General features: G+C 39.0%; 1 protein-coding gene across 1 annotated transcript in view; it reads left to right on the plus strand.

Annotated features, from left to right (window-relative positions):
- The window catches only part of LOC104516995 (semaphorin-3D-like), a gene marked incomplete at its 3' end in the record, with an annotated part of 61,720 nt that overhangs the window by 5,793 nt on the left and 42,535 nt on the right, over window positions 1-13,392 (plus strand). The window contains exon 2 of the mRNA XM_010161521.1: window positions 11,924-12,084. Within this exon, the coding sequence (XP_010159823.1) occupies window positions 11,924-12,084 (161 nt within the window). The remainder of the gene's footprint in view (window positions 1-11,923; window positions 12,085-13,392) is intronic.

Consider the following 13,392-nt stretch of genomic DNA (forward strand, 5'->3'; position numbering starts at 1 on the left):
ATAATGAAAGAATAAGAGTTGAGAAGAATGATTAATCAATTGTAAAAGGAGGACAAGACAACACCAAAAACTGCTTCCCCAGAAGAAGAATGTGGGGCAGATACATGGCCAGTGGTTTCAGCTTCGAAGAGTGTATTTTAAAAATGCTTGTCTCATTGCACTTTTACTAAAGACATTTGTAAAGCAAACCCAATAGCAGTAGCTTAAAGATCCAAACTTTGTTCTCTTTCTATGCACTAATTTGAGGGCATGATCCTCTTGACGTCAGTGTGTGTCTAGCATTGGACATCTGTGGTTGCAGTTCAGATCCTCGAGTCACATCCTATTTCCCTTTCCTCTCTCACCATTTCTGCTGTTCCATTTATAGATGAGTTCCTCAAAGAAGGTCCGAGGGGTGCAGGGTAGGACTATTATTCTGTAGTCAAAGTCCTCAGAGATAAATACACAAAGAGATAGCAGAAAGAGACAGAAACAAAATTTCCTTTATCATACCAAAGCACTATCAGGGAAGTCAGAGGGATTGGCTATCTGTGGTTAATAGAGGCATTTAGACAAGGGTGGGAGTGAAAAAGGTACCTTTTTTCCCACTAATTCAAGAAAACAGACATTCTCCATTGTGATCCAAATCCTGGCTGTCCCAGAGAAGTATGCTGTGTTGAATCATAGTGTTAGACAACTAAGGGGTTACTGAAGACACTGAAATTTTATGTTGAATTAAGTTGGCAGCTTTGGAATGACTTTACAACTCCCACTGCATCGTCCATGCAGCCTGGATTTCTTTGAAAAATATTTCTCACTAAATATGTAACAAAACAGCATTCTATATGACAACCACTCATGCCCCCAAATAGATAAATAAATATAAATATTAATAATAAAATGTATCCCTCCAATATTAAATAATAGCTTATGCCTATATACTAATGATTGACGGAAGGTAACACGATAGTGCACATGGTTAACTTGTACAGTCACATATCTCTGATATCTCTTACCCTGTAATTTTTATTTAGTACAGTCTTATCACAATGTTGCCTATCTACAATGCAGATATTGGGTCCACCTGCACATCTGCACGTGAGACTGAGTCTGCTAGAGGTTTGTAGGCACAGCTCCAAGACCAACAACTAACATAAAAGGGAATTAATGCAGATATTCAATGACCTCCAGTTTTAATGACTTTGTAAGTACTTAACTCCTGTCAGTGTCAGAAAGTATAACTGATAATTATATTTCACTTTGCCATGGGAGAACATTATGCTAGTCCAAGCTATTATAATGTGATTGGTTTTATTTTCATTGCTGGAAGTGGTCCTTTGCTACTCCCAGTACAAAACTATGTTGAAAACTTACTTTCACAATAGCCAGCTGAGTCACCAAGCTACACTTGCTTGCTTTTTAATCAAATAAAATATATCTGGAAAACTGGAAAAAGAATATAAGGACAGAAATCTTTGAAGTTTCCTGAAAACAGTCAGTCTCTACGTTTAATCCCCATTGTCTTAGAGAATGTCCATCCTGTGCAGCTACCCCAGATAATGACTGACTTAAACACTGCTTCCCTATAGCAATTGCATCTCTGCCCTGCACTTCTGTAGCAATTTAGGGCAGGGTTATTAATGCCTGTGAGCATTAATAATTTTTCCATGTGAGCTCAACCAGCAGTCATGATGGTAAAAACAACTAAAATATTAATGCCCCCACTGTCATTATAAAAGTTCTTGTTCCTCATTGAGCATGGGAAAGAAAGATTATCTGGCCCATGTCAGAGAGGGAACCCCCCTGCAGGGACAGGAACAAGCAGTTACGTGTGAGGAGAGCAAGCAGGAACCTCCTAAAGCAGGTTTACTGCCAACAACGGAAATATCTGTTCCACTGACAGGTAAATCTGCTTGCAGAGGTCACTGCCCTTCGCCTCCTTTCCTGCACAGGCACTCCTCCCACCGCAGCCCCTTCAGCCTCTGCCAAATGCAGCCTTTGCTCCCTGGATAAGCTGGTGGTTGTTTCCCAGACCTGGTTTCACCTCCATCACTGTATGCCTCCTCATCTATCTGGACCTGTCTTGTTGAGAAATCAGAAGAGGTTTTGAGGCCAGTTCTGAGGAAATTTCCTTGGCCTCAGGGGGACTGTGGGAAGGATGTTGAAGGACCATCAGCACTTAAGAGATCTTACAGGCTCTCTCAAACAGCGGTTTCATGGCAACTGAGCCAACATAACAACGTGTTGCTTCTGGAAGGAGGACATTTCCCTCCCTGATCCCTTCTCCCCAGACACACATATCTACTTCTTTCCTCCTCTCATCTGCTCCCAGATGTATGGACCTGCCCTTTCTCTTGCACCAGGTCCAGTTTTCGTTATCCCCTTTGGCAAGGACGTACGCTGTTAGGAGTATCTGTATCTTACTTAACTTTACAGCTTGACTGACTTGACTGTACAGCTTGTGTGGGCTCTGGTCCAATGCTTGGAGTCAGAGAGAGGAATAGACCCCATGGCTTCTTGCTCTACACTCAGGGCTAGATCCTCAGCTGATAAAATTATTGCAGGTCCCAGTGGTTAAACTGAGGGTCTGGCTGTGAGTGTTGATGCAAGTGCAAGTGGGGTGTGTGTCTGTGGAGGATGCAGAGGGTGGGGAAGGGTGGGGACGCACAGTTATTGAACATTTCCATAAAAAACTGTGTTGCTCACAGACACTGGTTATAACTGGTGTATAGTATATGACTGCACTAGTATGGAAATTGTGAGTGGTTTTCAATAATAGCAATGATAGGCAACAAATCTGCATTTTGCTATCTGTAAGCTGTTCAAAACTGTGTCACTAATGAAGTAACTGAGCAAGTAAATCTGTCTGACATTAACACCCCTTCTGTCTCCTTCTTCAGGAATAGCTCATGCTGTTCTGTATCTCTGCTAAGCCTGTTAGTATTGATATTAAAGTGTTTTTCAGGGCCATTCCATCTGACACTATTATTTCAACAGAGTTGTTCATGCCACTGCAATTCAAGGTCTCTCATCTTTTAGCATGAAAGCGTTATCTACATTGTTATGAACATTGCATTCATTAGGAAGCTGGAAAATACATTTGAACCTGGTGAGAAAAATGTGACAGTAAACATATTGTTAAGATATCTGGCCATGCTAAAAACAGTATCTTTCATATATAACAACTGTAGGCTCAGTGGAACTAGTCCTGGTGTGGGATGTGCAGTCTGAGAAAGCATGTCTGCATAAGGTGGAGACTCCTGGACAGATCTGTCAGTACCTATAGGTAGTGTCAGATCAGCTACTGAAGCAAATACAGGTTTCTGTAGTCAGTAATACCTTGGATTTACCTGAGAAAACTCCTTGCAGTTTAAACCTTGGACACTGAAATCTACCACAACATTCTCATTTACACCAAGTGTGAAACACAGTCCACTTATCTTATTGCCTAAGGCTGGAATTTCATCGACAAAGCAAAAACTGAGTAAGGACGTAAAAATGTGTCGTATTCTGTACAGCTGCTACCAGATGGTATGGGTGGAAGAAACAGCCAACCTGATGTTGTTTTGGCAGGCCACAGATATATGGGCTGTAAGGTGTAGCAAAGAGCTCCTCTGACTGTCCCCAGGGTGCTGTGTGCATCTCCAGGAACATCATGTTCTCAGAAGTCCATCTGAAGATGCACTTGGTTGAAAATTGTGGGTACAGGTGCTTGAAAATACTCTAGCCATTTTTGCATCATTCTGAAGAAAGTAAAGTCTGAAGTGAAGTGTTGGTACTATTTTGAAAGCAAGAGCAAGATAATGACAGTAATTTGTTTTGAAAGGAGGGATAGCACTGCGTATAATTTTAGGAACCATACTTTGACAAAGGAAGAGCTGTGTGCCTTAAAGTGCTAAATCCGATCACCATGTTACATTTTTAACACCTGGTCGTACTTGCAAAGTGCAATCCATGTCTTCATCCAGGCAGGAAAGAATGAGTCCACTGCTGCAGAGTAGTGTTTTCATTCATGCAAGTTAATGCAAGCCTCAGATCCATGAGGTGATTTTGAAGGTAGACATCTGCTAGGCACACCCTATAGTCAGTGCATTTGGTTTGTGTTGCCTCATCCTCAGAGTGTGGACTGATCTCCCCATGGCTATATCCTTCACAAGAAGCACACCTTTCTGATTGCAGGTCATATGATTATGCACATAAAGGTAGCTGAAAGGTTTAGGAGGTGAGATAGTAGACCAGTTGCAGCAGTAAACCTGATTCACGGTCAATGAGTTTAGCTCAGCTTTTTTGAATAAGCCAGTCAAAGAGGAATTTGTCATTATTTCCACCTGAAGACTATCATTACTGTCTTGCTTTCTGTGTATTTGATTGGCTGATAGGTTGGGTGGGACAAGAGGCTGGCAAATGGTTAACCGGGGCATGAATGAAATTGCTTTATTTGAATGGCTCTATGGTATCTGAAACTCAAAATTCTAACTAGAGAGAGTTGTAAGCCATCTCTCTCAGAACATGGTAGAGGTTTGACTGTTTCAGCTGCTTGACTGGTTGTTGAAAGATAATTTTAAAAGATAGGGCTAGAAGGTGGTTTCTAGTTATGTTGATAGTTCCTCATCTGTATGGTCGAGAAGAAAACTGGCCTCTGACTTTGATAATGGCCTAAAATTTTATTCTGGTAAATACAGGAAAAATACATGTTTTTAGAGTTTCTATCATCAGTTGGATACTTTGAAGGGAATTTGAAATAAGGTGTAAGTAGAAGGAAAGCAGATTTCAGTCAAATAACTGATTATTTATCCCTTATACATGAAACTGGCAACCAGGTTCACCATATATGAAAGGTGAAGGGGGAAAAAATGTAAGTTTAGTACTGGCAATAGAAAATGAATAAATAGAATTGATGGGTTTGAATGTTCTGCCCTACATCTAGAGAGGAGATTTCATACTTTTTAAGTCCATCAATGTGCCAAGCATTCTTGCCAATCATTTGTATTATATTATATTGTTAGTGCATATTCTTTAAATATCCACAGTATCACTTAAAAAAAAAAAAAAGGTGATTTAATATTGCCTTAGCAACAGCAGTGAGTTTGTTTACCTTGGCAGTTTTGCAGGAAAGATAAGCTACTTAGGAAAAGGGAACCTGTGCAAATCTACTGTTTTTGGTCTTTTTCAGAAAGACAAATGTTTCACTCGGATAAATTTTCAGTTGTGCTATCCAAATTTATTTGGTTTGGTTCTGTTAAGTTTGTGAATTGGACCTTTACATCTTTTCACCAATAACAAAGTCACAAAGAAGCTTTTAATCATCTCTGAATAATAACAGTTTACAAGTTCTTTGTGTAGCTGTTTCACTGGTCAAATTTATTTACAGTTAAAATCCAACTAAAATACATAAGCATTCATTCTTTAACTGGTTATGTTTTTGATGGCAAGCATGTACATATTTTGTTTTAGACTTTTACCATTTTTGCAGATTTAAAAAACAGGCAAAGACAGCACTGTAAACTGATTATATTCCAGTCTCTGCAATATATGAACTATGTAATATGCAGTAGTCTCAATTCTGTTTTTGTAGAAGCACCCCCTTTCAGGTGAGCTTTACTGATATGAAAGTGGATCAGGTCCCACAACAGGAGTTACTTTTCTTTTCTCTGCAGAGACAGCTTAGTTACCGTTGTTTGTAATGATGGTTTGAGAAGCAGAGTGTATAACAGAGCCACTTTAATAACAGAATTTTTCTGGATTGTAAAATGCTGACAGATTTGACATCCATCACCAAGTATTTGCAAATAGAGATGTAGAAAATATTTAGTTTGTTGATTGTTAAGCAGGCACATAGTGGTATCTGAAGCTTGAAGGAAAAATGCCCTGAAATGCCTGCAGACTGTACCTGAATTTTGGAGCAGCCTTTGAAAAAGTTCTTTCAAGTGTCACTTTCCTAGACTGTAATTCCTTCCTGGAGAACAATTCAGTTCTAAAAGAGTAACCAAATTACCTAACCCAAAAATACGTGGTGGAGTACAAGCTGGTTTGGGGACTACTCAGAAAGTGAACCAAGATTTTGGTACAGTGTTGTGCCAACAAGAAATAATTTTCTCTGTTCCCAGTAGTTCACATCCTTTTGGAAAGACTCTGGTGTGCCATGAATATGACATTTTCCTCCAGGCCAAATAAAATTCATTGTATAGAAATGAGAGCCACATGGCACGCACAACAAATCATTGTCCATGGTGAGATGCAGCTAAAAAAAAAATATAACTTGCTTCTTGCAATAAGTAGTAGAGATTGGTAGTAGACTAGAATTATTCCCATTGCCTTCATACAAATACATCTGGGGTCTATTGGATCTTTTAGGGTCAGAATACTTTAGGAATTAAGTAAATTGCTGTATTCATGTTATATTGACATTTCTTTATCCCAACAATTTTGTTGAGGATTCACACAATACCCATGTAAATAATCGTGAGTATTTTCAAACACATGAAAGGGCTTGCTCCAATCAAGAGGGAAGTGTTGTGACATTTGTTTTTTACTGTATATAAGAATTACAGAATTATACAGCCTTTAAGTCCTTCAAAGGTGTCATTAGATGTAGCTGTTTAGAAACAGGTTGAGGCATTCCCTTTCAGCCCATTTAGGCATAGCCCATCTTTACAAAAATGTGTGTGACTGGCCATAAAGGCAACTGAGTCCTGACCAAGTGGTTCCAGATTGCTGCATGCTTACACCATGCTGGAGTTGAGGAATGGCAGCACAGTCACCACATATGTGACCTGAGGCTGAGTAGTATAAGTATGACATATAAATGTAAATACATTTTACCAGAACAGATGACATTTTGTCATTCAAAGCCTTTATGCTATGGCTGGGCTGCTGGAGATGATTTAAGTAAGCAATGGTCATACTGTTGTGAGCCAAGTCCACTGAGATACTTTTCTAAATTAAAAAAAAAAAAAAAATAAAACCAGCCACTCTGCCAGCTTCTACCACTCAACAGTGAAATATTAAACCAGAAAGGGAGTTTAATGAATATTCATTTAATCACCAGACTGGAATGAAGTATTTAATTTATAGTAAAACAGCAAATGCACACTATAAACTGAGTGCTGAACATGTACTCATAGAATCACAGAATCATTTAGGTTGGAAAAAACCTTTGAGACCATCCCTGTAACTTGCTTTGTTTCCGTGCACTGTGAGAATGCTGTTTCTGTATTAGTCTGGCTACAGAGATGCAGTGATTCTAATCAGCAGGTTACCATAAACTCAAAAAAAAAACATTGGACAACTGTGCTTTTCATAATAATTTTTTCCAATGTAATATCCTTGGTGCTATTTAATATCTCTCTCTGTGAAGGACAATTTCAACCTGAAAGATTGGATTGTTTTACTTTTATGGAGTGAGAACAATGATTAATTTGGCTGTAATTTAATCAAGTCTCTGTTAATGTTTACTTGAGAAATTTTATTAGGTCATGTTTCAGTTTTAATCTTATCAGTGGCCATGCTCAGAATCTTATTTCCAGGCTCTTTTCAATAGTTAGTAAATAAGTGACCCAACCTGATTCTTCACCACTTTGCAGCTTGTGTTCTTGTTTGTGTCAGTAAGAAATCAGTGTGCAGTGCTGTCATTTCAATCTGGAACATTTTGCAGAACATTTTACATATATTTACAGATGTTTTCCCTATGATGCAGTAAAAAAATGACTGTACAAGGCACCAGGATGGGGTCATTCCCATTTGGGCATCATGAGACAACTTGTTCCCTCCCCATTGTAGCTTTCCTAGGCGGTACTTAACTGAGAAATGCTGGAAGTGTTAAGCAATAGATGACAGAAGTCCTTTTGGGATGGTCACTACAGTGATCATTCCTTCCAAATACTAAAGAAATGGAAGTGGACAGCAGTCTCAGGCATCTCCTTTTAGGTATGTGGAGAATCAGGTCTGCATATTTTGTCCAGTGACACACTTGCAAAGGCCTATGGATTGCATGACTAGGTAATGAAAGCAGGTGCTTTAGAGCATTTGCACAAATGTATCGTTTATCCTTACTCAGATCAAATTCCTGTGGCTGGAGATGAGAAGGATTTTTCCCTCATATTCTGCATCTTAGTTACCCATGTCCCACAGATGAGCACTCTGATATGACTGGAAGCTTGTCATCAGAAGAGATTTAAAAGTAACAGAGGGTGGTATGGATTGTTGAAATATAGCATCCTGTGAAATTCATGAATCTCTCTTGTTTATTCATTTTAATGCCCCTGAATGACTAAATACTTGATACTGTGATCCTGTATTCCTCTTCTTCCCTCCATCTGATGTACTAATTGGGACATGGAGCTGTTGGATAGAGATTGAATCCTGACTGCAGAATTTATAAGGCACGTATTATATACAGTGAATCAGATAGTCTAGTAATGCAGCCAGCTCTTATGTCATGGGTGGAGGAGAAAAAGACGATTACTCAGAAATTATGTGCTCCAGCAGTGCTGAGCTGATAAACAGTGGTTTAGAGATCAGGCAAGAAGAATTTGAGTAGCCCAAGGGAGACAAAACCTCCTGCTGTGCTGTGATCAGCGTCAGAGAACCCTTTCCCAATAAACAGAAACACAGAATCACTAATCACAGAAACAGCTCCATCATATCCAGTACCAAAGATTTCCAGTCAGAAAAAACGAGGAGGCTTGTACAGAGTATGACGTCTAATGAAGAATCATCTGCATCACACAAAAAGTGAGTTTCAATAGAAGTGGTTGTCCTCTAACAGGGAACCCGGTAACAGCAAATGTCAAGAGGACTACATCTTTATTTCTTTAAAGGGTGAAAACATACTAGTGTTGTGAGCTAAGCTTCAGAAGTTCTGTGTTTAGAGGGCTTTGATTTTTCCTTTTAAAAATTTGTGTTTATTTATTACACTTGCTCAAACTGTTCTGCAGCCAGGCTATTCATCAGCCAGCTCTGATGTAAGAAGTAGTTTGGATGGGACTTAGGTTTTCATAGTACCATGCTAACCATATGTTGCTCCTAATTGGTCTTGCTGTCAGTTAATAAACAGGTCTTTTAAAGTGTTACTAATTTAGAAAAAAAAAAAAAACCAACCCCTGACAACTTTGTCTTCACAACAGAACATGAGAAAGGACAGTGCTGGTGTAAAGCAGTATGGTGCTTAATGTTGCATTTAATTTTTCAGTGTCAAGTAAGATTTTTTCCAAAGTACTGCCAAATAAATCTCACCTAGGGGAATAGGGGCTGCAATACAAGACAATTTGTTTTCAGCCTCTACTGTAACAACATTCAGCAGTGAGCCAGACAAAACCACACGAGCGTAAATAGAAGTGACTGAGCCAAAAAATAATTGCCATAATTATATACCAGGTAGTCAGATTAATAGTGATAATATATTTTTTTCCCCACACTGCTGTTTACTAGCCAGCAATGGGATTTAATCTTTGCTATGCCTGTCATCTTTTGACACTGGAGAAAAAAAGTTTTGTTTTGATTTGTTTTATTCTCATTAGTTTGTTCAGGAGTTACTCTCCAAAACACTAGTCCTGTTTTTCATCATGATCAAGAAGTGTAAATAACTTGGGCTGGAAGTCTGGCTTCTCCTACAGGAAGGGTACCTTGTTCATCCAGTGCCAGGAAGGTGGAAATACCCTTAATTTTATGTTCAATTAAATACAAGGTTTGTCTTCTGTCCGAAGATTTCTGAATAGTTTAGCTTGAAGAGTTTGCTTGTGGAAGAAATGAATTACATATTTATTTTCATTGTCCCCAAACTAATGACTGCCCAACATGATTAAACTCCCCTTGTGCTATTTTCTGTATGTTGTTTGTGTCCTCACCCATAATTACATCCACAGAGTCTTCATTAAGCAAAAGTTTCCAGACTTTTTACCTTACAACCTTTTAGCTTTTTTACAAGAGAAGCATAGATTCTTTCATTAGTTTCAGAGTAACATGTTCTTCTTAATTACCTTTTGAAAGAGTTTGGAAGTCGCTGTTAAATCACAGTAAAACTTAAGTGTCAAATTTGTGCTTTTAATAGGGAAAACTTCCTCTGCAGGAGAAGGCAAGGTTGCAGGAACAACCAGGCATTGCCACCTCTGTAAGGAAAGACCTCAGGAACTTAGAGGTGTTGCTACTGTATGCTCCCTTGAATATGCTTCTATATTGCCTTCATTTCATTACTATGCCCTAAGGTTATACCTCTGCTTGCTGGTCGTTGATTCAGATCTCAATTCTCAATTGAAATTACAGTAATTGAAAATTTAATTGTAGCAATTCCCTATACTGCCACCAGGACTCAATATTAGACATTGGACAAACTGAATCTTATATCATACTTTCTATACACATTATGGTTACTATCTCCTTCCAGTTCTTCTCAACCATGTATATGGCTTAATATCCAAGTGGAAATCAGTAGACTGGTGTCCCTCAAGGGTCTGTGCTGGGGCCAGTGCTATTTTATATTTTATCAATGACACAGTGGGGTTGAGTGCACTTTCACAAAGTTTGTGGATGACACCAAGCTTGAGTGGTGCAGTTAATATGCTTGAGGGAAGGGATGCTATCCCTCATCTAGTTGTACTAAATGATCTTCCAAGGTCCCTTGACAGAATGGAGGAAGAGGTTAATACAAACCATGTGAAATTTAACTAGGCCAAGGGCAAGGTCCTGCACCTGGGTTGGGGCAATCCTTAATATCAATACAAACTGGGTGTTGAATGGATTGTGAACTGGCCTGCAGAGAAGGACTTGGGGGTACTGGTGGATGAAAAATTGGATATAAGCCAGCAGTGTGTGCTTGGAACCCAGAAGGCAAGTCATATCCTGGGCTGCACCAGAAGTGTGGGCAGGTGGTCAAGGGAGGTGATTCTCCCCCTCTACTCTCCTCTTATGACATCCCACCTGCATCCAGTTTTGGGGTCCCCAGTACAAGAAAGACATGGACATGTTGAATTGGTTAAGAGGGGAGGCCATGAAAATGGTTAGAGAGCTGGAACACCTCTACTATAAAGAAAGGCTGAGAGCATTGGGGTTGTTTAGCATGGAGAATAGAAGGCTCAAGTGAGATCTTATTGTGGCCTTTCAATATATCAAGGAAGCTCATAAGAAAGATGGACGAAGACTTGGCATGTAGTGATAGGAGAAGGGGTAATGGCTTTAAACTGAAAGAAGGTACATTTAAATTAGATATGAGAAAGAAATTCAAAACAAAGAAGGTCTTCACGATGAGAGTGCTGACACTGAACACGTTGCTCTGAGAAGTTGTGGATACCTCATCACTGGAAATGTTCAACGCCAGCTTGGATGGGGTTGAGCAACTTGATCTAGTGGAAAGTGTCCCTGACAATGGCAAGGGGGTTGGAATTAGATGATTTTGAAGGTCTTTCCCAACCCAAACCTTCTTGTGATTCAAACTATTCTATTAGCCTGTGATACCTGCCACATCTAACCACTGTTTCCCGCTCCTAACTATTCTTTCCTGGCATTGACCTTCTTAGCTGCTTTATATGTAGACCACCAAATATGGTGAGATATTGATCCTTGGTCATGTGTATCCATGAGTATGATGATATAAATATACATTAGTTTTCTTACAATGAAGGAAATGTGTAACATATATTGTGAAGATCTGTCTTTTTTGTTTCTAATTTCTGTCAAAGAATGAGATTCCTTTATATCATAGACAAAACTTATTTAAAAATTTCATACAGAAAAATGTTTTGTGAAAGTAATTTTTACCCTGTTTGGAAGTAAAAAATCCACAAAGAAAACCAAGGTTAACAGGATCTCTATTGTGATCCTGGAAAGACGTGCTCAAAGACTGCAGTTATCTCACCGGCGTGCGCCATGCTGGTTGCATATATTTACAAAAGACACCAATGAGTCATATGTAAACATTTTGATTATAAAGATTTTCTTCCTTTTCCCACAGACTTGCTGCTTTCAAACAGCTGCATCCCATTCCTGGGCTCAACAGAGGGGCTTGATTTTCGAACCCTGCTGTTAGATGAGGAGAGGGGCCGGCTGCTAATCGGGGCTAAAGACCACATCTTCCTGCTCAACTTGGTTGATTTAAACAAAAATGTAAAAAAGGTCAGTTTATTTTCCATAGAGTTCATCTCGTACATTCAATTTTGGTCCTTTTCTTTCTTCTTTTTTTTTTTTTTTTTTGTGAACTAGTTAACGGACAGATTCTATGTGCAATGCTGTGCACCAGGATTTGATAACCTCACCTCTCATAGTTATACAAATTATCTTCAATAAATTGAATTTCTCATGGTATGTGACCGCCTGTGAGACTGATGTCCTGCAAGAGGTCAACTACCTGGAAGAGCTCTGCAGTGCATGAAAATAATACCAAAATGTCATTAAAAAGGAAAAAAAGAATTCAGCTGGGAGTGTTTGCTTCTTAATTTCTCTGGTCATGGCAACCCTCCTCAAATAAAGCATTTGAAAGAAGAAATCTGAAGACAGCTCTTTCCTTGCTTCCTATTTGCTCTGGGATTATGTTACTGGGATATGAAACAGAGCAGAGGCAAATTTGGATGGCTTAAATTATAGTAAAACTGTTGGTGTCAATTTTAATATTAATATATTACTAATATCTACAATTAATGATGATAGGAGAAGTTTCCACTGGGATTTACTGTACTCCCTTCTCCATGCCCTGTGACAATGTGTTAACTCCAGATAATAAGATGGCAATTTAGCTTTTGGTATTTCTAGCAGACATGATGGGCTTTTGTAAGAACAATTGACTGCTACATGTAAAAAACAGATGCTTGCACAGGAACACACATGAAAACGGCTTTCCTGCTTCTCTCAGATATGCTTTGTACTAAAGAAAATTTAAATTCTCAGCTGTGTTTGATATTTTCTTTAAGCACCAGGAGGAGGGTTTAAATTACTATGTTCTGCTGTCAGCTCTGGAGAGGTAACTGACCCTGAATTAGTACAACTGCAGCACAGGGGCATAGCAGGTGTAACAGGAGACTATTTTGCCCCATATGTTTGAGTGCAACACTTGCTGCCATTGTATAGAACAGATACAGTACCAGGCTGAGTATCTTATTTCTTATTTTGACTTCTGCAATGCTCCATATGCCAGTTTCTTTAAAACTCAGATTCTGAACGTTTCAAGAAATTTCTTCCCTGGGAAGCCTTATCAAATCCTTAACTTGTGTCACCATCTCAGTTGTTTACTCAAAAATCAGCACCTCCTCGGGACATTGTATTAATAACAGCATTGTTCATATTGCAGATTTTCAGAGTACGGATTGATTTCTGGCATAGGCTTTCTGTAGAAAACAAATTTTGTTGTGTGAAAAGCAGATTTCTCTTTCTGTGGGATTCTGCGTACCTCCTGAGAGATGCTGTGTGCTGTCACCTCCTCTTATGTTC

This window comes from Eurypyga helias, unplaced genomic scaffold (genome assembly GCF_000690775.1).
Source record: "Eurypyga helias isolate BGI_N326 unplaced genomic scaffold, ASM69077v1 scaffold8151, whole genome shotgun sequence".
In the NCBI taxonomy this organism is placed as follows: domain Eukaryota; kingdom Metazoa; phylum Chordata; class Aves; order Eurypygiformes; family Eurypygidae; genus Eurypyga; species Eurypyga helias.